This window comes from Lissotriton vulgaris, chromosome 8 (genome assembly GCF_964263255.1).
Source record: "Lissotriton vulgaris chromosome 8, aLisVul1.2, whole genome shotgun sequence".
NCBI classification, from domain to species: domain Eukaryota; kingdom Metazoa; phylum Chordata; class Amphibia; order Caudata; family Salamandridae; genus Lissotriton; species Lissotriton vulgaris.
The window spans coordinates 1,207,792,472-1,207,815,654 of NC_141696.1; the positions used below are offsets into that span (position 1 = coordinate 1,207,792,472).

Here is a 23,183-nt window from a genome sequence, read left to right on the forward strand (position 1 = left end):
TATTCCCTTTTTTGAGAGTCCTCCCCTCCAGAGGCCTCCTGTTCTGTCTCCCTGTAGGTCCGCCAGCATAGCGGTCCTTCCCAACCTTAATGTGTCTATGGTATATAATCTAGGAATATTTTTTAGACCAAAGGAGTGGCATGCCATTTTAGATTGATGGTGTGGCCTTGGCAGGTTTCAACATCTAGGTACGCTGCTAGCTCAGATATTGTCAGTCCACAATGTAGAATTCAAGCACTTCTGCTTTGATTTTGGCCTGTTTGAGCTGTGTGCATGTTCCTAGAAAACATCGAGGAAAATGCCCAAAAACTGACTGTAGGAAGCTTGTTCTTTATATAGTGGTTCAGAAAAGGGGGGTGATGATAGACAGAGTATCTGAATTAAGTAGAGCACTCCTACCAAGTCAAGAGATCAGGGCTTGATCTATCACCGTTTTTTAGCTCACTGCACAATCCCAGCTCAGAACCTGGCTACATGCAAATTAGTCTGTCCCTGGCCCAGTGCATCATGGGAACAGGGCAGACCAAACTACCAAGCCAATTCTTTTACTGGAAAGGAAACAAGCTTCCGGGGACGGGTTTCTGGCATTACAGCCGTCTTCGGCCCGGCTTGCTTGAATCCTGATGATGCAGTGAGCAAGGGACTCATGTCTGAGTATACCCTTCCACGCTTATGGTGGACAAAACGATTCAGAAAAGGGGGATGGTGATGGACAGAGTATCTGAATTAAGCAGAGCACTCCTACCCAGTCAAGAGACCAGGGCTTGATCCATCACAGTTTTTTAGCTCACTGCACCATCCCAGCTCAGAACCTGGCTACATGCAAATTAGTCTGTCCCTGGCCCAGTGCATCATGGGAACAGGGCAGGCCAAACTACCAAGCCAATTCTTTTACTGGAAAGGAAACAAGCTTCCGGGACCGGTTTCTGGCATTACAGCCGTCTTCGGCCCGGCTTGCTTGAATCCTGATGGTGCAGTGAGCAAGGGACTCATGTCTGAGTATACACATCCACTTTAAATAGTGGATCAAAACAAGGAACACTTTGTAAAGAGTTCAGGAAAACCCCCAATTGGTTTACAGAAGCAAAAATGAGAACTGTTGTGACTTAAGTGTTGCCATATCCTTTCCTCTTCTTCCCTACTGCTCAGCCAAGATGAGTGCTGAAGTGCTTGGTGATGAATAGAATGCTGAATGCTTGGTAATGACATGGAATGCCTGGATATCTGTGTATACTATACCAAAGTGAGGTATAGTGTGCACAGCGTCCAGTGAAACCCCAAAGGTAGGTAGAGGTAAAGGTAGATACCACCTTACACTATTTGTGGTAGTGTGGGCGAGCAGTAAGGCTGTATCAGAGGGTAGGGTTAAGCATTTGTTGTACACACTCAATCGGCAAATTAAATCACACCCTCAAAGACTGAACTTCAGACCAATTGGTTTTGTACAATAATATTATTTTAGTTATTTTATTTCCTAGAACCAAGCAAGCCTGGCACAGGTAAGCGATAAATACTTAACAATAATATAATAGTTTTGAATTGCAGTTAAATATACTTTGGTTTGGTTACAGTTTAAGTTACTGGTAATGCAATACTGTGGAATACTGTACATACACTTTGTATTGGCTTTTCAATAGGATTTCAAGTAGATTACTTTACAGATTACTTTGCTAACACAGTGTAGTATACCTGGGTACTACACTGGGACATTTCCTGTAAACAGGTAAGTAGAAGCGTTTTGATTATTCGGTTATCGTTTTAAAGGTTATCATAGATTTTCCAACTCCACACTTTTCACAGAAAAAACAGTTAATGTTATCCTATGGAGGAAAATAGTGTTATCAATTCAAAGGTAAGTGTTCGGTTGGTATTCTGGGGCTAGGCCTAGGATTCCCCCAGGGTCAAGGATGCACTCTTATTACACCCTCAGCAGCACTAGGGCAGCCGGGTGCAGAGTGCTGAAGCCCAATGTTACCCAATGGGGGATAAGGGGCCTCCGGTTGGTGGCTGCTTACGAGCAGGCCCCAAGGTTGTGGGTGCAAAGCTCCTGTACTTAAGCTCAGGGCAAATGGGGGTTCAAGCCAGCACAAAAGGTGCACCCTCAGCAGCACTGGGACGGCCGGGTGCAGAGTGCTGTTTTAGCATCGGGCACCCTGTAGCCTTTAAGGGGGTTTCTCCGGTTTGCAAACACACTGCAGGCTTGGGACGAATGTCTTCTGGGAGTAACCGCCACATGGAGAGGTAAGTTGGGATGCTGTGGGTTCGTTAGACACAGTCGGTTGTGCCACCCAAGGGTGAGGGCCGTTGGGTGCAGGTGTGTCTTTCAGGGTTGGAACTTTTTACCAGCTCCTGGTCGTGTTTGGGAGGGACATTCTGAATTCAGGCTGCAGGCTTCCGCTGGATACTTGAGGCAGGTTATGGATCTCTGGTCAGGATCGCTGGGAAGACCTTCTCTTGGTGTTGGGCCACTCTCAGGCTGAAGGACGTCGGGTACAGACTAGCAGATTTCGCCGGAGCTGGAGTCTGCTGGTGAAAAAATCCGGTGTTCACGGGAGACAAAGTCTTTGGTTTGGAAGGCAGGGCAGGTCCTCGGGGTTCTTGAGGTTGCTGGCTGCGGGATACACCAGTTTCGCATCTGCAGGTTCGAGGTGGGGACAGGTCAGTGGGCGTCCTCCTCTTCTTAGCTTCATCATGGCTGTTCGGTCATTCTTCCTTTCTTCTTGTAGTTTTGTTGTCTAAGGAAGCAAGGTTTGAGTGCCACCTAAATACTAGATTTAGGGGCATTTCAGGTAAGTAAAGGTTGGAACCAATGGGTTCCTTTCTTGGGGTGGGCACACCCCTATTATGCCACCCTCCAGTTGTCAGGGTCTGGCCCGAGAGTTGTGCTTCACCTCGCCTCCCCCACCTGAGTAGTGGGGTTGGCAAAGGTGGGCACACCTTTCTTCCTCACTTGGGTTTCCCACTGATTCTCCCGCCCAAAGCGGAAGTGGCCAGTTCCTGAAAGCAGCAACAGGCCTGGGGAAGCTCACAAAGGCGGCAGGACTTTAAAGCTTCCTCTTCGTGGACCCTGCCCATCCTGGGGAGGAGGCTTAGCACCTCGTCCCGGGATGTGCATTGTTTTAGGCCCCTCAAGACCAGGAGGCTCTCGACCCAGGGGTCCAGAAACATGTTTGGTGGTGGCAGCTGAAAGCAGCCACTCAGCTTGGACACTAGTGGTAGGGCGTTTTTCAGAGGGCATCTCTAAGATGCTGTCTGTGCACATTTTTCATTAACCCCTTGGGCGGGGCCGCGATTCTGCGCCTGTGCGGCCGTTTTAATGAGTGGGCGGGTTCATGACGGCCCCCAGCCGTCATCTGCACACGCCCACTGTGATGCATGATGGCTGGAGGACGTCATCAGCATGGAAGGGGTTAAATCCCACACTGGCATCAGTGTGGGTTTAATGTGCTGAGAAGTTTGATACCAAACTTCTCAGTTTTCAGTGCAGTCATTATGGTACTGTAAAGTTAGTAATGACAAACTCGCAGCACCATATACTCTTAATGGTAGCACTGCACTTACAATGTCTGTAGGGGTACAGGGCTCATGCACCTGCATCCTCACCACTGGAATAGTGCACCCAGCTACAGGGGTGACTGATCTATGCAAGGGAAGTGGGTTGTAGGTATGGCACACAGGGATGTGTGCCATATCAACACTTCACTTTGTTCTACATCAAAACATGTAGCCTGCAAAGGCAGTGTGAGAGTGTAAAGGTACAGGACCTTTAAGGGTGGAACAATAAGTGCTGCAGTCCTTAGAAACCTTCCCTGGTCACAGTGCCCTGGGTACCTGGGGTACAATTTACAAGGGTCTGACCTTGGCCAGAGCGCAAATTGGGTTTGGTCTTCAATGCAGTTTTAGGGAAAGAACATAGGCCCTGGGACCCAATTGGCAGGAGCACAGGACACACTCAGTCAAAGTACATCAGCAGTTCAACAAAACGTGGGGCAACCATGCAGAAAGAGGGCACTTTCTTACAGTGAGGTGCTGAGTGTCAATTGGAGTGTGCAGGCTGAGCAGCAGGGAGGCTGCTCCTGGTGGGACTATCTTCTATATAGTGATCTACTTACCTGAAGTTTACCATCTTGATAACATGTAACTAAGCCTTAATAAACCATCTTCTACAATCTACTCTACAACTATATGGACTTCTTTTATCCATTACAACAATAACACTAAATGCTCTATTTTACGGTAGCGTGAGCAAGCAGTTTAGGCTTTCTCAGAGGGTAGTGCCAAGCATCTGTGGTTCTCACAGAGGCGATAAATGAGAGACACATTCAAGAATAAATCCAAGACCAATTTAGAAACATAAGTTGTATCTTTATATAAATTTGGATACCAATAACTTCGTTATCAGGTAAGTACTTGTTCAAATATTGAATTTTACAGGTGAGTAAATAGTTCACTTAAATGAGACTTTACGCAGCAATTCTTTCCTATAAAGAAATGTTGCATACAGTTACTTTTCGTCGGGTTCTAGGGTCTCCTTCAGGACTTAAGTTCGTAGGAGGCCAAAGTACCACCACCATTTACTCGTTACCTGCCCTGGAGCTTCCGGGATTAAGAATGCAAGTCGGTTTGGTGGTTGTGCGTGCTACGCCAGTAGAAAGAACAGGGGAATCTGAAAACAGGTAGCAGAGGGAGACTGGGGAACAAGTCCAGAAGCTCCCAAACAGGGGCTCAGGTCTTAAAGGTCCTGGGAAAAAAAGGGGGACAGCTGGTTCATCAGTTCTTGGTCTGAGCGCCCGGGTGTAGAGGGGAAAGGTCAGGTGGGATCTGTGCGTCCTAGGGCCTTGCGGATGTCGGTCTCGCCAGTTGAGGGTGTGAAAATCAGGATACCTGGGCCATTCTGGAGGTGGTTCTCTGAAGTGCTGACGTTCCTCGGCGGATGCTTGGTCCCGGTTGTGTCCGAACTGGACGATCTTTGTTTCATGCAAGGGGTGCTGATCACTTAGCCATCCTGCTTAGGGGAAGTGAAAACCCCTCTGGCCAGAGCGGGCATATTTTCTGACCTTAGAAAGCGGGGCTCCCATCTGCAGGGGTTCAGAAACCTGTCTGTGGTGGCAGGCTGATCTACACCAGTTAGCCAGCGCACTAGCAGACAGTTTTTCAGGGGACACCTCCAAGGTTCCCTCTGGACGCATATATTAATAAATCCATCAGTGGAATAAACGTGGGCTAATTAATACAAGATGTTTGATACCAAACATCTCTATTTTCAGTGAAGCCATTATGTAGACCACCAGTGTCCAGTGCATGCCCTTAAAATGGCTTCCCTGTTAACTTGTAATATCTAAGAATCGACTGGGACATCACAGGGGCATATCTGCTTAGACAGATAGGTCCACGCATGTAATATAGTGCACCCTGCCTTAGGTCGTAAGACCAGCTGGAGGAGTGACTTCCCTATACTGCATGCAGCGTATGCAGGTATGGGTGTGCCATGCCGTGTCTCCACTTTTCTCTGCACCATGTCACACTGCCTGCAATAGCAGTTTACATGAAATCCCTGAGGGGTCTGTCAGGGTGGCACAATAAACGCTGAAGCCCTTAGAAGCCCTTGTTAGTACCCGTTGCCCTACGTACATGGGGTAGCATTAACTACAGACTTACAGGGAGTGCTAAAGGTATTGCCAATGGAGGTGGGGGGGTGGGGACCAGTAAAAAAATCTGGCAATGGGGACCTGGATAGCAGGAACCCAGTGCACTTTGTAAAAATTGCACCAAATACCAGGCAAAAAAGTGGGGGGTGACCATGTCCAAATGGGGAATTTTCTCACACTGACGAAAATCAAAGCAGTTTAGATGTGGACACATTTATTTGAATTTTAGCGTTTTATTATCGTATTTCAGACTAGCACCAAATGACACTATCTTTCAAAATTGTACAAAGCCCTCTGAGATTTTCAGATTTAACTCCATGAAAAACAGTCGCTATGTTAGCGATGTCAGCTCTACCGGATTTAGGTTTTTCATTCACTAAGTGAATTGCTTTCTTGACTGGGGAGTAAAAACCGAGTCCACAGCTGGGCACCTCTAGTTTACACAAATTAAAGAATAATTAAAAGCTAGGTTTAACCAATATAAGTTCTAAAGGATAAAAGATGTTTCTTTTGTTTTCAAAAAAGTAATCTCCACAAGACACAGTTGTCTCTTGTCCCCAACATTGTATAGCTTATAGACTTGTCCGCTTGAGCTGCTATGTAGACACAGAAAATGATAACACAATTGGGTCCTACGCCACTATACGGATGTGAGCAGCTCCTGATCTTTTAAGGTGATAGAGCCCCACACTTCCATCCTTAAACAAGCATTTGCAATGCAATAGGTCTCGCATTTACATTAGTTTGAGCTATTGACATTGTAAATGACAATGCCTTTTTTCCGTTTTTCTTTTTTAAACGTAAATAAAAGGCATTGCCATTTACAACGCCAATAGCGTAACAGCAAGAAAGACTGCAAGTGTCCTTTTGAAGCATGTCTTTTTGCAGCCTTGCAGTATAAACCATTGCTTCCTGTGAGCTACATGCATGTGCAAGTCAGATTAGCTTATCTGGGGCTCTGTTCCGCTTCTATTGCAGAATAGGAAAAAAAGCTTTCAATAGTTTCCACAGAGGAGTCCTCATTTGCTCTCCTTATTGTCACAAAAGAGGTTGTCTGTGCCTCTCAGAGAGATCATGTCGGGGTAGGTGCAGGATATGGAATGCTATTTTGATTTAACAAATATTAAAACAAGCTATTTAGTTTTAAAAGCAAAAGGAGTCCCACATCTCTCACCCAAACGCTGCCCTTAAGGTAAAGTTTGGGGGTCTGCAAGAAATGTTAACCATCGAAACAAGTGCTGTAAACGCCAAAGAATCACAAGCCATTGCAAGTAACGACTGGGAGAATCTACAGGAGAGTGGTGGAACTTAACCTGAAATTTGATGCAATGACAAAATGTTTAGACCATTAGTGACCCATAGCTAGGGAGAATCTGACACATTAATTATAGATGGGCGATGTGGAAGGGTGTTAGGACTCAATTCCCTAAGGGTTCTGTGATAGCAAAGCACAAAACAAAAGAGCACATGTTGCACCGTCCACACACACAAGTGTTCCTGGGGAAAGCCAAGAGACTAGAGGGACTCCACGGTAAGTGAAACCAAAATCTGCAGGTAAGTGCACTAACCCAGACAGGCATCCATTAAAGGAGGGAGATTCAAAGGCAGAAATTGAACTACCAGGTTGTTTGCTCAGCTCATCATGAGGTATACCTCTAGGGTGCTCATGACGAGCATGACCACACCCATTAACATTATGGCCCAGCACAGCAGAGGGATATCTCAAGCATTCAAGGTGTTAAGAAATTAGAAACACAGCCTATAATAAATCAATGGTCAATCAATACCTTCCCTTATAATAATCTCACTGTGGCATGGACAGCTACCGTATGTCATGCATCCATTTTTGCACACCGGCTATAAAATTAGAGTAATTAGAAACAGTGTAATCAGCTTCTAAAACCAATTACTGTATATAAATAGTTTATCAGTTATCAAAACTTTCTTTTTTTTTTTTACAATGAGCAGTTATTTTATTTGTATTGGTCAAACACTTTACCTGACTAAACGGCATGCCTACTTAACGGATATAAAAGATACCATGTAAGCCTGATATATGCGACAATAAAACCGTATTCGTTGTAGACAATTACTGTAAACAAACACTTTAGTTAGGATAACATTGCATTGGATTTTCTGAGAAGCAAAGCCTTTATGAATTTTCCTCGAACCGTCGGTGCATTTTCTATACTACTATTATAAAGAGAGAACACAAATCTTTTGGCAAGGTAAACTCTGGAACCACAGCGCCAATCCACACACCCAATACATTGTTGTAATCCTCAGGGTGTGCAGATGGACATAGGCTATAGAAAATAAAAAAAAACGCAAAAATAAAAATATAACTAAAAAAAAGTAGTGCCCTGAAAGTAGTGCCGGCCGCGACGCTGACGGCCATGACTTAGCGCTAGCCACAACGTACGTGATGACGAGGAGGAGCGGCGGTGAAGGGAGGAGCTCAGGGAGGAGCGGCAGCTCAGGTAAGACTCTGGGACACAGGACGGGAGGGGGCATCATTTCAGGCTTGCGAGGAGGAGCGGCGGTGAAGTGAGGAGCTCTGGGAGGAGCGGCGGCTCAGGTAAGGCTCTGGGACACGGGATGGGAGGGAGCCGGTGTGGGAGGTTGGGCGGGAACAACTGCGGTAAGGCTCAGGGTCTGGGGCAGCATTTCAGGCTTGCGTGCACTCCTGGCCCCCGCCCGCCACGACATTGTCCGGGACACAGACAATGTCGTGGTGGGCGGGAGTGCACACAAGCCTGAAATGCTGCCCCCAGCCCCCTCCTGCCCCAGGCACCGCTGGGGCGGGCTGCTAGTAAAATATGTAAATCGCCTGAATATGGAGGAGCAAATTAAACCCATCAACATGTGCACTCTGGCCTATCCTAAGAAGCGGCCGGGGGAGGGACAGCTGCCAAATTACTGCAGCGGCAAATTCTGAACTGCATCGCTAGGTGAGACCTAAAAAGGATATTTACATACCTTTGTTTAACATATAACCGAAATGGGAATGACTGAAAATCATAATTGGGCAGCTGAAAACAACTGCTGAAAGTACTGTGAAGGTGATAATGTACCATACATCATTGACTCTCTGAGGACCGCTGTCTGAATACTCCCACTTTTTCGTTTTTTTTTTTTACAAGTAAAAACCTCAATGAGCTTTTCGCGACTTAGGTTTGGTTTGTGTCCTTGTTTAGGTTTGCACTTTTTGGCTCGGGTAACTCCACCATTGACGTGGACTAAATGGAAGGGCTCGCAAAGAGAGTGGGAGGTAAGTGTTGTATTTGTCCCCGCTTTGTGAACTTCTGTGAGCATCAGTATTATTATATTGTCGGGCGCCCGTGAGGGATAGTTTCTTAATGATTTCTACTTCCTTCCTCTATACGTTACCCTTCAGTGACTAGTCATGATTAATAGTGACAGACATGCACACGGATGGGATCTTGTTGACCTCCTGATCCTTCCATGTAAGTGTTATGCCTGTCAGTTACGGCGTAGCATCTGCATGATTTTTTTGCGAGGGCGAGATGCCCGTGTGTTTTGCTTTTACTTTGTTTTATACCTTTTTTTGTTAGATTAAGGTGAGGGGTGCCTCTTTCTCTATTTTTGTACACTTCATTATTTGAAGCTTGTTTTACACAGGGGGTGTAATTTCTTCATACTTGGTGTGTTTGTGGCGTATTTGGCTGGCTAGCCTTGGTTATTTGTGGCAGCCTAGGTAATGATGTTATTTTACTTTGATGCACGGGGCAGTTACCTGCTTTTGCCGGTGTTGGCTCACTTGACACTCAGATAGGGGCAGAAGTAATTGTGTTATGATGTCTTTGTTTTCAGTAATGTGTATAACCCTGTCCTGAAGAGGTCAACGAAGATAAGGCTCAAACGTGGTCGTGTCGACATTCAATTGGAGGAATCTGGATAAATCATAAATGTATTAAATTGCTGTGTGCCACATTAGAGCAAGGTCTATTTAGCGAATAGCCATACTGTGTCACACTGGTCAGAATTCCTTAGAGTGGTTCTCTTAGACATTTTAAGGGGACACTCATATGTTTTATTTATGTGGGTTTTGTTATGTGTTATATTGTGTATTGGTCTTATGTATGTATAAATAATTGTATTCTGTGGTCCTTTCCCACTGCTGACCGGCGCTAGTCCCTTTGTGTATGTAAAAGATATATTCATGATGAACAATGGTCATTGCTGAGAGAGTAATTAATGGACCCGACTCATTTAAAGTTTCCCGCATCATTTCCTTTGATACCAATTTTTGTTTTGTATAACAATTTGTCCTTTGCCCAGGTATCGGAGGGTTATTTGGGTATACCCCTGTTTATTCACAATTCATTGTTCTGACATGAATATGAACTCTAGGGTATCAAGTTTTTACCGTTCAACTTAACATCTAAGATTTGGCATGTCAAGAGGACGAGGGCAAGTGTCTACTCACCTTGCTGCCACTTGTCCTCAGACCCGACAAGCACAGAAGAGCCTGGAAATCACAGTTGTAAAAGTTACACAGTTGTAAAAGAACTGTCTTTGCTCCAGTCTAGATCTGGTTGCTATCTAAGGAAAAGGGGAGCAAGTCAACTGGCCGAATGGCCTTGAGTAAAGCAGACTTTTTCTAGAAGAGGCCTCACCAAGATATTTGTTCCTAATTTAAATAGTTCCCAAGTGCAAGAAACAAATCCTATGGCAGCCCACCAAAGAGACAGATGTGCATGATACCTATCTACCTTTGGAGAGTGGGAGATAAAACTGAAGTGCTCCCACCCCTGCTGCAGAGAAAAACAAGTGCACAAAACAAAAGAATAAGAAGCATCACAGGCCTCCCCATTTTTAGGTCTCCCCTGAGACAGCGCGCATGCGTTGCTCTAGAGAGACTTTTAGTAAGGGGTCTTTAAAAAGCGGACGACAAGCTTTTTGTGTGTCCTAAAGCGTGCAGTTACGCACACAGTTATGCACACAGGCGCCATCTGGCTTTCCTCTCGTCGTGGCTCATTAAGCACATCGCTCGCAGGCACCCTTACAGCACGCACACTCCACTCGCCAGACGTGTCTTCTTGTGTTTGTTTTTTAACAACTTGGCTTCTTTTGTTGTGCCTAACGTTCTTGAACACATCTTGGCAGAACATAAAGGGTGATGGGAGGTAGAGCCTTAGTGACGTGTTTTTGTTGCAATTTATGTCTTTCCTGCCAGTCACGGCTAATGTTGTCCGCATTACGCAAGCATTGAAAGCGTAACCTAGATCAGTGCATGAAATCAGAAGTGCTATTTGTAGCCGGGCTTGGTCAGATATAGTCGATGTATTGTGGCCTGGTCTGTTACTCAGCCTGAAGTCTGACTGCGCTCCGTTCACATCGCCCAACAGAGAGGTAACCAGTTGCTACTTTTACTCTTTGAATTTCGGCGAATTGTTTGATTTGTGGAAAAGATTATCTTCCTTTTCGGTCAGTTGTAGTTTTTTTTTTTCCTTTTCTTTTCAGGAAAATACGAAATTCAAATTAAAAGCTCAGGAACTTTATTCATGGGGAAGCAGCATACACGTTGTATGTGGTGGCTGACAGTGAGGGTGGAGCAGGCATCCATATCGAGTAGAAATAATAATCAGGATTTGGCTAGGTAATTTATGCGCACGTTTGTTCTTTGCGACCTGTAAGGCTCGCTTGAATTTGACGTTTGCAGTTTTGAGCATTTCCTTTTAAGAGCACATTTACTTGTTCAACCATAAAATACAACTTTGTGGATGGGGATTGTATTTGACCCCAATGCTTTTGGCCTCTCTGCAGTCTGAGACGCACGAGACAGGCGAAGTCACGGCTTGACCTTCATTTGTTAGGCATCGGGTGGAATATAAGTTGGATGCATACCTTGAGCTCACATTTGTGTTGGAAGGGCTAGAAAACAGAGTTGGTTTAAAGGCTCCACCAGTGCTTCATTTCATGTTCTTGCTTTTCTTCCCTCTCTCGGGTACTACTTCCTTTCAATCCTCTTTGTCCATCTTTCGATCTGTCTTTCTTTTCTCTCTACTGTCTCTTGAGCTGCCCGCTCCCCCCGTCCCCCGCTCAGCCCCTCCACTCTCTTGCCACTCCATGCCACCTTTTCACTTCCTTTCCCCTTGTTGTGTCTTTTCCCCATCCCTCGCTCCCTTGAATTACTCAGTCTCTTCCACTGTTTGCTGCCTCTACCCCTCCCTCCTCCACAGTCACATCATGTTCCTTCACACACACCTCATGTCCTAAACTGTCTCATGTGACGTCATGCACCCACACCCAGCAACAAGAGGACATGTTACACAGACTTTTGATATCAACCCAACGCAGTGCAGGAAGGACGCTTACACCACCCACTAGCCCTAGTCAATGCACTCACTTACCACCATGCTGGGCACCATGCAAGCCAGACATACCAGATACCCCCTTTGCACATCTGGAGTCCCCCAGGCCACAGTCAGAAAAATGATCATTGGCATAGCCAATAGGTCTCACCTTTAGGACCATATAATTAGTTAGTTATGCAGCACAATATCTTTACTGCAACAACATTAACTGTTGTATGGCTAAACACTTATAAGGTCCCAAAGGCGAGACCTATTGGCTATGCCAATGCTTGTTTTGATATTTGAATTCCTGTCATAGCATTTCACATTGTAGATGCAGTGTGGTTACCGCAATAGCTTGTCCCTTGTACTAGGTGTCTCATACCAACAAAGATCAAATTTCATAGAAGTAATACTAACATATTCAGATTCCATGAGTGCACTTAGCAGGGCTTCAGGAACCCACCTACATTAACAAAGAGACCAGTGAGAATGAGTGACAAGCCCTGTCGCAATTATGCTATATTAAAGAGAAGCAATATGTTTCAGGGATAAGTAAACATTAACTTACTGCTTTGATGCCACAGATCACAGTGGTATTTCCAATTTTCACCAAGGCAGACCCATCTGCAGTTGTAATAGAACCTGGAAAGAAATTACAAAAGGCCAACACTGTAACAATCAATAAAAAAGGCAATTTAGGGAACAAGCCATTTCTTAAACATTTGGTACGTATGCTGCAGCATGATTGACCACTGTAGGCAATATAATAGGCTTCAAATAATAAGTCCTGCTTTGGCAGTCATTATGAAGCAGCTTCAAGAAACTGAGTCGTCCAGACACGCAGGTAATAAAGTTAATATTGTGGAATACAAACGTAATTCAAATACAAGGTCACAAATTCATTCTAGTACAAGTTATGACACTTGGTCCGGCATCTCTGATTTTATCTTCAGTGCAATGAACCACCTATAAATGTCCCTGGGTGACTGGACATGTTTAAAACAAACAACCTGCTATGATTTTAGCTTTTGATGGCAGCTTTAACCTGTCCAACCCGTGTCATCCTAAATGAGAAAGACACTATTGCCTTTGCACTATGTAGAATGAAGCCAATTATAATTCCACCGTAGATATAAGCAGTTCTGAATTGACAATCCACTTTAGAACACAGGATACTTACCAAGGAAGCCGGACAATTCCAAATGGCATGCTTTTATGGAAATATAAGTGGTAATATGGTTCAGGTGACATCGCCATGTGTGCTAATGTACAAAGAAGGTTCTCATTTTTCACAGTGGCACAAATCCAATGCCACCTGAAATAATACCCATCATGTCATCTCCAAATATGATTTAAAAGTTACACTGAGTATAAGGAATACTGTGAGTTTATTAAATAACTCACTGAAATGTCGAACTCCTCAATGATAAAACTCCTGCTGTAACTACATTTTAGAATCTGCTGTATTAGATTGCATATCCATAACTCACCAGAACAAGCATTTGCAATGCAATAGATCTCGCATTAGGAAAGTGTGAGCTATTGGTATTGTAAATGACAATTTTTTTAAATGTGTTGGCTTTGAAAATATATAAATTAATAGCATTGTTATTCACAAAGCCAATAGCTTACACTTTCCTAATGCGAGTCCTATTGGCTATGGCAATGCTTGTGGTAGTAAGCAATGACAGTGCTGTGTGGTGCGGAGTGATGCTGTTGTGGTGCTGATTGATGCTGTTGTGGTGCTGATTGATGCTGTGGTTGGGCTGAGTGATGTGCTGGTGTCCCAGAGTGATGTGCTGGTGTCCCAGAGTGGTGTGCTGGTGTCCCAGAGTGGTGTGCTGGTGTCCCAGAGTGGTGTGCTGGTGTCCCAGAGTGGTGTGCTGGTGTCCCAGAGTGGTGTGCTGGTGTCCCAGAGTGGTGTGCTGGTGTCTGGTGTCCCAGAGTGGTGTGCTGGTGTCCCAGAGTGGTGTGCTGGTGTCCCAGAGTGGTGTGCTGGTGTCCCAGAGTGGTGTGCTGGTGTCCCAGAGTGGTGTGCTGGTGTCCCAGAGTGGTGTGCTGGTGTCCCAGAGTGGTGTGCTGGTGTCCCAGAGTGATGTGCTGGTGTCCCAGAGTGTGCAGCATGCAGCAGTGGGAGTAATGCAGCAGTGTGCAGCATGCAGCAGTGGGAGTAATGCAGGAGTGTGTGGCGTGCAGCAGTGTGTGGCGTGCAGCAGTGTGTGGCGTGCAGCAGTGTGTGGCGTGCAGCAGTGTGTGGCGTGCAGCAGTGTGGGGCGTGCAGCAGTGTGGGGCGTGCAGCAGTGTGGGGCGTGCAGCAGTGTGGGGCGTGCAGCAGTGTGGGGCGTGCAGCAGTGTGGGGCGTGCAGCAGTGTGGGGCGTGCAGCAGTGTGGGGCGTGCAGCAGTGTGGGGCGTGCAGCAGTGTGGGGCGTGCAGCAGTGTGGGGCGTGCAGCAGTGTGGGGCGTGCAGCAGTGTGGGGCGTGCAGCAGTGTGGGGCGTGCAGCAGTGTGGGGCGCGCAGCAGTGTGGGGCGCGCAGCAGTGTGGGGCGCGCAGCAGTGTGGGGCGCGCAGCAGTGTGGGGCGCGCAGCAGTGTGGGGCGCGCAGCAGTGTGAGTAATGCAGTAATGAGTAATGCAGCAGTGTGAGTAATGCAGCAGTGTGAGTAATGCAGCAGTGTGCAGCAGTGTGCAGCAGTGTGTGGCGCGCAGCAGCGTGTGGCGCGCAGCAGCGTGTGGCATGTAGCAGTGTGTGTGGCGCATAGCAGTGTGTGTGGCGCGCAGCAGTGTGTGGCGCGCAGCAGTGTGTGGCGCGCAGCAGTGTGTGGCGCGCAGCAGTGTGTGGCGCGCAGCAGTGTGTGGCGCGCAGCAGTGTGTGGCGCAGCAGTGTGTGTGTGTGTGTGCGTGTGGTGCGCAGCAGTGTGTAGCGAGCAGCAGTGTGAGTAATGCAGCAGGGTGTGGCGTGCAGCAGGGTGTGGCGTGCAGCAGGGTGTGGCGTGCAGCAGGGTGTGGCGTGCAGCAGGGTGTGGCGTGCAGCAGGGTGTGGCGTGCAGCAGGGTGTGGCGTGCAGCAGGGTGTGGCGTGCAGCAGGGTGTGGCGTGCAGCAGGGTGTGGCGTGCAGCAGGGTGTGGCGTGCAGCAGGGTGTGGCGTGCAGCAGGGTGAGGCGTGCAGCAGGGTGTGGCGTGCAGCAGGGTGAGGCGTGCAGCAGGGTGAGGCGTGCGGCAGGGTGAGGCGTGCGGCAGGGTGAGGCGTGCGGCAGGGTGAGGCGTGCGGCAGTGTGTGGCGTGCGGCAGTGTGTGGCGTGCGGCAGTGTGTGGCGTGCGGCAGTGTGTGGCGCGCGGCAGTGTGTGGCGCGCAGCAGTGTGTGTGTGTGTGTGTGTGCGTGTGGCGCGCAGCAGTGTGTAGCGAGCAGCAGTGTGAGTAATGCAGCAGTGTGAGTAATGCAGCAGGGTGTGGCGTGCAGCAGGGTGTGGCGTGCAGCAGGGTGCGGCGTGCAGCAGTGTGTGGCGTGCAGCAGTGTATATATTTCAGCTTAATTTTCCGTTTCAAGATAGAAGGCCGTTATTTAAAGGAAAATTAAATTACAAAAAAGTAAGCGTGGGAGCACGTAATTAAAGTAGTGAGGGGTAAATTAAATTGAGGGGCAGGACAGCAGAACCCAGCTGTATATATGTACATTTTGTATTTTAAAAGGAAAAATATTCTAGCTTTTCTTCTATGACCGTCCACTGCGGCGGCGGCGGCCTGCCGATCGGCGGCACAGACATGATTTGGTGCAGTATTATTTTGCCCTTTGGCGTATGTTTGGGACCTTTGAGACCTGATATTCTTTGTCATGCACTGCTCTTGATTGTACTCTATGCTGGGGGGGGGGCATGTTCCAAGGGCTGCCTCCTCCTGTTGGGACTGGGGGGTAGTGTTGGGAGTGTGTTTGGTTGGTGGTAGGGGGGCGGTTTGGGATCCTTTGGCATGCCTAGCTTTCAGCGCTATGTTTTGGGCCTGAAGTACCGTATGCCGCGACAGATACTTCATTGTTTCTTGAGGTATTGGGGTGGGGGAGGGGGATTTTGGGTTGTTGGGTTGCTAGTCGGGGGGGTCTGTTTTTCGGGGGCAGTGGGTCTTGGGGTCCTGTTTTGTGGGGTGCACGTGGTCTTTGTGATTTTTGCAACTGTGGTGTTGGAGGCCTGGGCCGGGAGCCGGGGATTGTGGTGTTGGGCGCATTGTGATAATGGTTGATGTCCCGCAGATAGTGTCTTCTGGCGCCTCCATGCACGTTCTTAGCTGGAATGTTCGGGGACTCCTGGACAGGATTAAGCGGGGGGCAGTGCTTCGCTGGGCGAAGAGGGACCTGGCGGATGTACTCCTCCAGGAAACGCACATGCTGGGCACTAAGGCCTTGAGTTTGCAGCGGTTTGGCTTTCATCAAGTGTTCCACGCTGGGTTTACTAGGGGCTCCAGGGGAGTGGCCATTCTTATTCATAGACGGCTGGCGTACACTCACGAGCGTCAATGGCTCGACCCTCAAGGCCGCTTTGTATTTGTTCAAGGGAAGATTGGTGTGGAGCCTGTGGTGTTTGGTAGTGTGTATGCCCCCCCCCCCCCTGCAGTGGACCTTAGCGGAACGACTGTTTGCCCTATGGACTGAGCTCCCCCACTCCTTGGCTGTGATTGGTGGCGACAGGAACGATGTGGTGGATGTGGCCTTGGACAGGCAGAGGAGGCCTGGGGTGGCGGCCATGGCCTCCCCTACACGGTTGGGGGCTATGATTGAGGGTCTTGGATGGGTGGATGTGTGGCGGCACCTACATGCGGAGAGGCGAGAGTACACATATGTTTCGGCTGTTCATGGCTCCCTCTCACGCCTTGATTGTGTGTTTGTACCGGGGGCCTTCCTTGATAGGGTGAAGGGGGCGGCGATTCGGCCTCGCGGGCTCTCTGATCACTCCCCCGTGTCGGTCCAAATTGATTTGTGCAAAGCACGCCAACCGTTCAGGTGGCGGATGTCCACGTGGCACCTACAGCGCCCTGATTACTCCCAGCACCTCCGTGGCGCGATTGCCCGCTATTGGCAGGACAACCTTACCGGGGAGGTGGACGCAGTGACTGTCTGGGAGGCCATGAAGCCCACCCTGAGGGGTTTAGATATCGCTTGGTGTGCTTCTGCTCGCCGAACTCGGCAAGAAAGTATTGTTGCTGCTGCAGAGCGGGTGGAGGAACTAGAGGCTCGTCACAGGGAGGTGGCCGATGATATCTCGCTGCGGCTGCTCCTACAGGCACAGCAGTCTTACTCCTCGGTCTTATTGGATGAGGCTCGCCAGGCGTGGTTGGCCACACGTAGTAGAGTGTACCAGTGGGGCGACAAGTCTTGCTCTATGCTCCACAGACTTTGCCAACAGACTTTGCAGCCTCTCACTCTACCGGGACTTGTTGACGATGCCGGGGTGGCGATTATGGACCCGGCAACTCTTGCAACGAGCTTTGCGCGCTATTATGGGCTCCAGTATGCCGCCCGAGAGACTCTCTCCCCCGACGACATCGCGGGTTACCTCCCGACAGTCCCCCCGCTTGCTGTGTCCGATGAAGTACGTGATGCCCTGGATCTTCCCCTAACGGCTGAGGAGCTGGGCGACGCGCTGGGTCAACTGAATGTGGGTAAAGCACCGGGGCCGAGCGGATTCCCCAGTGAATTCTATAAGAAATTTTATCTGCAGCTCGGGCCGCATTACATGCGGGCCCTGGAGCAGGCGCGGGAGCACGGCCGCCTCCCACCGGATTGGCGCCATGCCGAAATTGTGGTATTCCAGAAGCTGGGTAGGACCCCTGATCGCCATGAATCTTATCGCCCCATATCCCTCATTAACTTTGAAGCCAAGCTCCTGGCCAAGGCGCTCGCGAACCGCCTGCTTCCACATATCTCGGCCCTCGTTCACCCGGATCAAGCGGGCTTTATGCCGCGCCGGGCAACGAGGCACAACATTCGGCGGGCGCAGGCTGCGATTGATGCGATCGGGTCTTCGGAGGATTAGGCGGCGCTCCTGTTGGCTGATCTCGACAGTGCCTTTGATTCGGTCAGCTGGACCTTTCTCTTTGCTCTCCTGCCGCTGCTGAACCTAGGCCCGGTCTTCGTCTCTTATGTCAAGTTGCTCTATACCGATGTCACTGCCTCGGTGCATGTCTCAGGGGCTACTTCCGCTCGGTTTCCGGTGACCAGAGGCACTCGTCAGGGGTGTCCACTCTCCCCTTACCTTTTCGCGCTGGCCATGGAGCCACTGGCTGCCCGGGTGCGCCGTGATGTGCTTTATCAAGGCTTTGTGTGGGGGGCGGATCATTCGGACCGCATAACTCTATACGCCGATGATGTGCTATTCTTCATGACTGACCTGCAGCGCACGGGCCCTCGTGTACTGGAACTGATGCAAGAGTTTGGTCGGGCGTCGGGGCTCTTCCTCAACCCGCGCAAGTCGACTCTATGGGTGTTGGGGGTGACACGGTGAACTGTCCTTGGGCTGCATCCCTTCAGGTGGCTGTGGATGGCGTGAAGTACTTGGGTGTTTTCCTCTCTGCCTCGCCCGCGGTGGCGTGGGATCGGAACATCCAGCCAGTGTGGGATCGGGTCCAGATGGACATCAAGACATGGACGCGTATGCCTCTTAACATCTACGGCCGGTCGGCCATCTTTAAGATGGTGGCCCTGCCTCGTCTCCTCTACCAACTACAGAATCATCCATTCAAGATTGACCCGCAGTGGTTCCGGAGTGTTGACTCTGTGCTGGGCCGATTTCTGTGGGCTGGGGGTGCATCCAGGGTGGCACTACGCACGTGCTTTCTCTCTACATACTGCGGCGGCTTGGCGACCGCGGACATCTTGTCTTACTATCAGGTCTCCCATCTCCTTGTGCTTAACGAGTGGTGGTATGGGGACCGTAGTGATCCGGCCTATGCTCTGGAGCATTCTCTAATGGGTGGCGCCTCCCTCCACAACCTGCTGTACTCGGCCAGGCGGAGGCGCCGGCTTCCGCAGGTTACCCAGGTGGTCTTCGCGGTCTGGCGGCGGGCTCTGCACAGTATGGGTTGGTGGGGTAGACTGACGGGCAAGACTCCGCTGTGGCGTAATGGCCTACTACCGGCGCTGGCGTCTCTGTCCGGGTTCGGTGGCTGGGACGCGATCGGGATCTCATCCCTCGGCCATGTCCTCTATGGCACTACGCTTAAGTCCTTTCAGGACCTTAGTTCTGAATTTAGCATGCCCAGGTCTCAGTTCTTCCGGTACCTCCAGTTTCGCCATGATCTTACCCCTAGCCTGGTGGGCCTGTAGCAACTCCCTGACTTTAGCCCCATCGAGGCAAAACTTTTTATGGGGGATCTGGGCGACAAGAAGGTCTCTCAGATATACCGCTCCCTGGTCACGCATTGCTCCCCTTCCCTCTCGACATTGAAGGCCTCCTGGGAGAATGATGTTGGCCCTCTGGATGAGGATGACTGGCCTGAGGCCCTTGAATCTCCACGTGGTGCTGCTATAGCTATCCGCCTCCGCTTTATCCAATTCAAATACCTTCACCGGGCTTATTACACTAGGGATCGCCTGTGGCGGGCGGGTCTTATAGCGGCCCCGGAGTGTCTGAGGTGCGGTGCTGAAAGGGGGACGCTTTTCCATACTGTGTGGTCCTGTGAGAGACTGACTAGATTCTGGGCGGGGGTCTGGGACTGCCTGTCGGAGGTGTTGGGGTGGGACCTACCTCGTACCCCTAGGCTGGGCCGCCTTCATGTTCTTGAAAATGTTGGGGGTAACATCTACAAACGTCATCTGTTGTTGCTGGGGCTTGTGGTGGCAAAGAGGGATCTGGCACAGGCCTGGAAGAGCGAACGTGCCCCCCCCCCGCTTTGTGCCTGGAAGGCGGGCCTGGACTTCCTCATGGGCCTGGAACAGCCCGTATTCGAAGCCCGGGGGTGTCCCCGCAAACATTACAAAATCTGGAAACGGTGGGCGGACTACAGGGGCCTGACCCTTGACCCCCCCATGGACATTGATGATGCACTGCCTCCAGATGTGGATCCCGTACCCTAGGCTGTTGGCCAGCACCACCTTTGTTCTCCATCTTATGTTGATGAACTGTGATCACGTGCACTGGGTTAGGGTGGGATAAGGGGTGGGTAGCTAAGAGAGGGGTTGGACGGTGTTCTTGGGATTGGGTGGGCTGGGGTAGTTGGGGGTATATCGTTCTAAAGTACTGGGTTCAATACTGTGTCAATGCTGTATCTTTTCAAATTTGTCGTTGACTGTCTCCTCCTGACTGTGGAGGGCTGTACCAAAATTTGCTTGAACTCGTAAAATAAAAATGGATTTGAAAAAAAAAAGGAAAAATATTAAAGGGAAGAGCGGAGAGGCAAGGTGGCATAGAAGCTGGTGGGAAGGACGAAAAGCAAGGAAAAGAGAGTGGTGGCACAGCGGAAATTAAGAGCAAAAATGTAAAACTTATTAAACACCTAGTGAAGACGGGGGAGGGCATTCCTTTGAAGTCTGATGAAGACAAGCTCTGCGCGGAGGGGGGTGGGGGGTGGGGGGGTGCATTCCTTTGAAGTCTGATGGGGGTGGGGGGGGGAAGGCGAGGAGCGGCTTGCTTTGAAGTCTGATGCCGAGGCATGGTGTGGGATGTGGCTGGCTTTGTGCACGCTCCTGTCTCACATGAACTGTGTCTAATCCGCAGCTTGGTGAGACTTTTCAGACCGTTTACTAGAATCTCGCCGAACAATGCTTACGCATTGCTTCAGTGAGACCTAAAAATGTCTGATGGTGGAGTGATTTTAATTGTACATACTGTGACAACTGCGAGTTTACCTGAAAATACTGAGGAGATTTCACCCTTGATTTTACAATTATTCTAGAAAGTGCAAAACGAAGGATGGCATGCAGTAGGGAAAAACATTATGTTCCACTCCAGGCCATGTCACTGAAGCACTGCAAATACCAAGAGATTGTGTGCCTTGTCTACACTGATCGAGAACAGAAGACCTCGTACAACAACTGTCATCCAGGGGCTGCCTGACAGTCAGAACGGAGGCAGCAAAGTCAGACAAATGACAATATAGAGAGGGACTGCCAGTCTTGTGGGTGGTCAAAAAAACAATATGAAATGTAATAAAAACTAGAACATGGTACCATGACATGAAGAAAACATTTGAATACTATCTACTCTGATGTAGAATTTCATATAAATATTTCTTCAAAGATACTGACCAAGTTCACAATCTTAAATTTAATAAAATCCTCATTCACCAGGTTCAGTCCCACAAGCTTTAGATAGCTTCTTTTCAGCTCATTATCAGTATAGGAAAGTGGGAGACCACCTTTTTAGGTCTCGCCCTGGAACAGGGACAGAGACTCTATAGCTGGCGGATGCCGGGGAATGAGGGACAAGAAACTGGCACGATTTTTAGCATTCGGATTTGGCTGCGCGAACGCGCACGTTCCGTCCTGCGCCGCCCTCCCAGCCTACTGCGCATGCGCCGCCCTCCCAGCCTACCGCGCATGCATGCACACAGACACAGACACACACACACACACACACACGTCGCAGACAGACACTCGCTCACACACACACCCCCTCCCCCACAGCCACACACACGCACTCCAAGACACATACACACACGCACGCACACACATACACACACATACACAGGGCCCCCCCCCCCCCGCGCCTACATGCTCCTCTCCCTCCGCCCGCACGCCGCTCAGCAACGCACTCACCGGCTTCCTCTCCTCAGCTGCAAGGCCCGGCAGCAGGACTCTTCTTCCCTCCTTCGGCACCGGGGCGCAGGGTAGGCTCCTGCCTGCTCCGGTGCTCCCTGCTCCCAACACGGCTCCAATCGCGGCTCTTCCGTGGGAGGCGGGGTAGGCTCCCGCCCTCCTACTTCCTGTTTCCGGGTGTCGCGCCGGCCTGCCTGACTTCCTGGTCGCAGGCCGGCAGAGTAACGAGGATGTTTTGCGGTATGTATTTATTTATTTAATTATGCATTTTTATATAGCGCAGACTTTACCCGAAGGCGGTATTTATTTATTTATGTATTTATGCATTTTTATATAGCGCGGACTTTACCCGAAGGCGGTATTTCTTTATTCATGTATTTATGCATTTTTATATAGCGCGGACTTTACCCGAAGGCGGTAATGCTTGCCTTAGCATAATGGTGTTCCTTCTTAATTTATTGGTGGTGTCCCTGTTAGAATTATTCCCACTTTTAGTCTAGCAATGCTTGGCATGATGTTGGCATCTTTGGCATTATTGAGCCCATCCCTGGTATAATGGGACCACAACGTATTGTGGGCATTCTTGACACAATTGTGCTTCTCTTCACCAGCGGTGATGGTCATCCCTGGCATGCGATGGGTGTTCATGGAATTGGATGTTAATATGTAGACATGTAAAGCCAGACTCTGTCCATGGGGCAGTAATATTCATGAGTACTTGATGACATGGAGATCAAAGATACAACTAAAACTGAAAAGCCATTATTTTGAGAGACTGTCATATTTGTTTTTGGGAATCAGAAATATTTATTAAAATGAAATGCTTGTAATAACAAGCCAATGCATGATTACCAGCTGTGATCGTGTTTTCAAAATGTTTGTAAAGTTGATATTAAAGTGATAATTCATGCTAATTTCTGTAGTCTTATTTACATCTTGTTTACAATTATACTATACTACTAATGTATGTTTACTAGCCATATATGTTACATTTTAATTACAGTGTTTGCCTTTTACAATCATTTTCTTACAAACTACCTCATAAAACAAAAATATTTATGGCTAAAATATTTTGCACTGTTTGCACAATATATTTGTGATGTTTACACTTACCTATTTGAAATTAAAATGTACAAATGGACATTTAGTCAATTACCATTAAAAAGTTTAACTTTTTTGCTAAGATATTCTTGTAATCTTTTATGCAAACAAATTTAAATACTGCATAAATAATTTTAACAACAAATACTTTATATGTAGCTTTTTATGTACATAAGAAAACTATAGCATAAAGCAAAAAACATTGCCATTTACAATAATAATAGCTCAAACTTAAATAATGCGAGACCTATTGCATTGCAAATGCTTGTTACATACAGTTAGGACTTTGGGCACTATTGGGGTTTAAAAAAAATAGTTTTTCGGCAGCCACCATACCTCTGAGGTCATGAATTGATATTTCCCCTTATAC

General features: G+C 48.6%; 1 protein-coding gene across 1 annotated transcript in view; it reads right to left on the reverse strand.

The window, feature by feature from the left end:
• The window catches only part of EXOSC8 (exosome component 8), a 289,111-nt gene that overhangs the window by 227,969 nt on the left and 37,959 nt on the right, over nucleotides 1-23,183 (reverse strand). Inside the window, exon 4 of the mRNA XM_086935084.1 lies at nucleotides 12,540-12,613. Coding sequence (XP_086791210.1) covers nucleotides 12,540-12,613 — 74 coding nt within the window. The remainder of the gene's footprint in view (nucleotides 1-12,539; nucleotides 12,614-23,183) is intronic.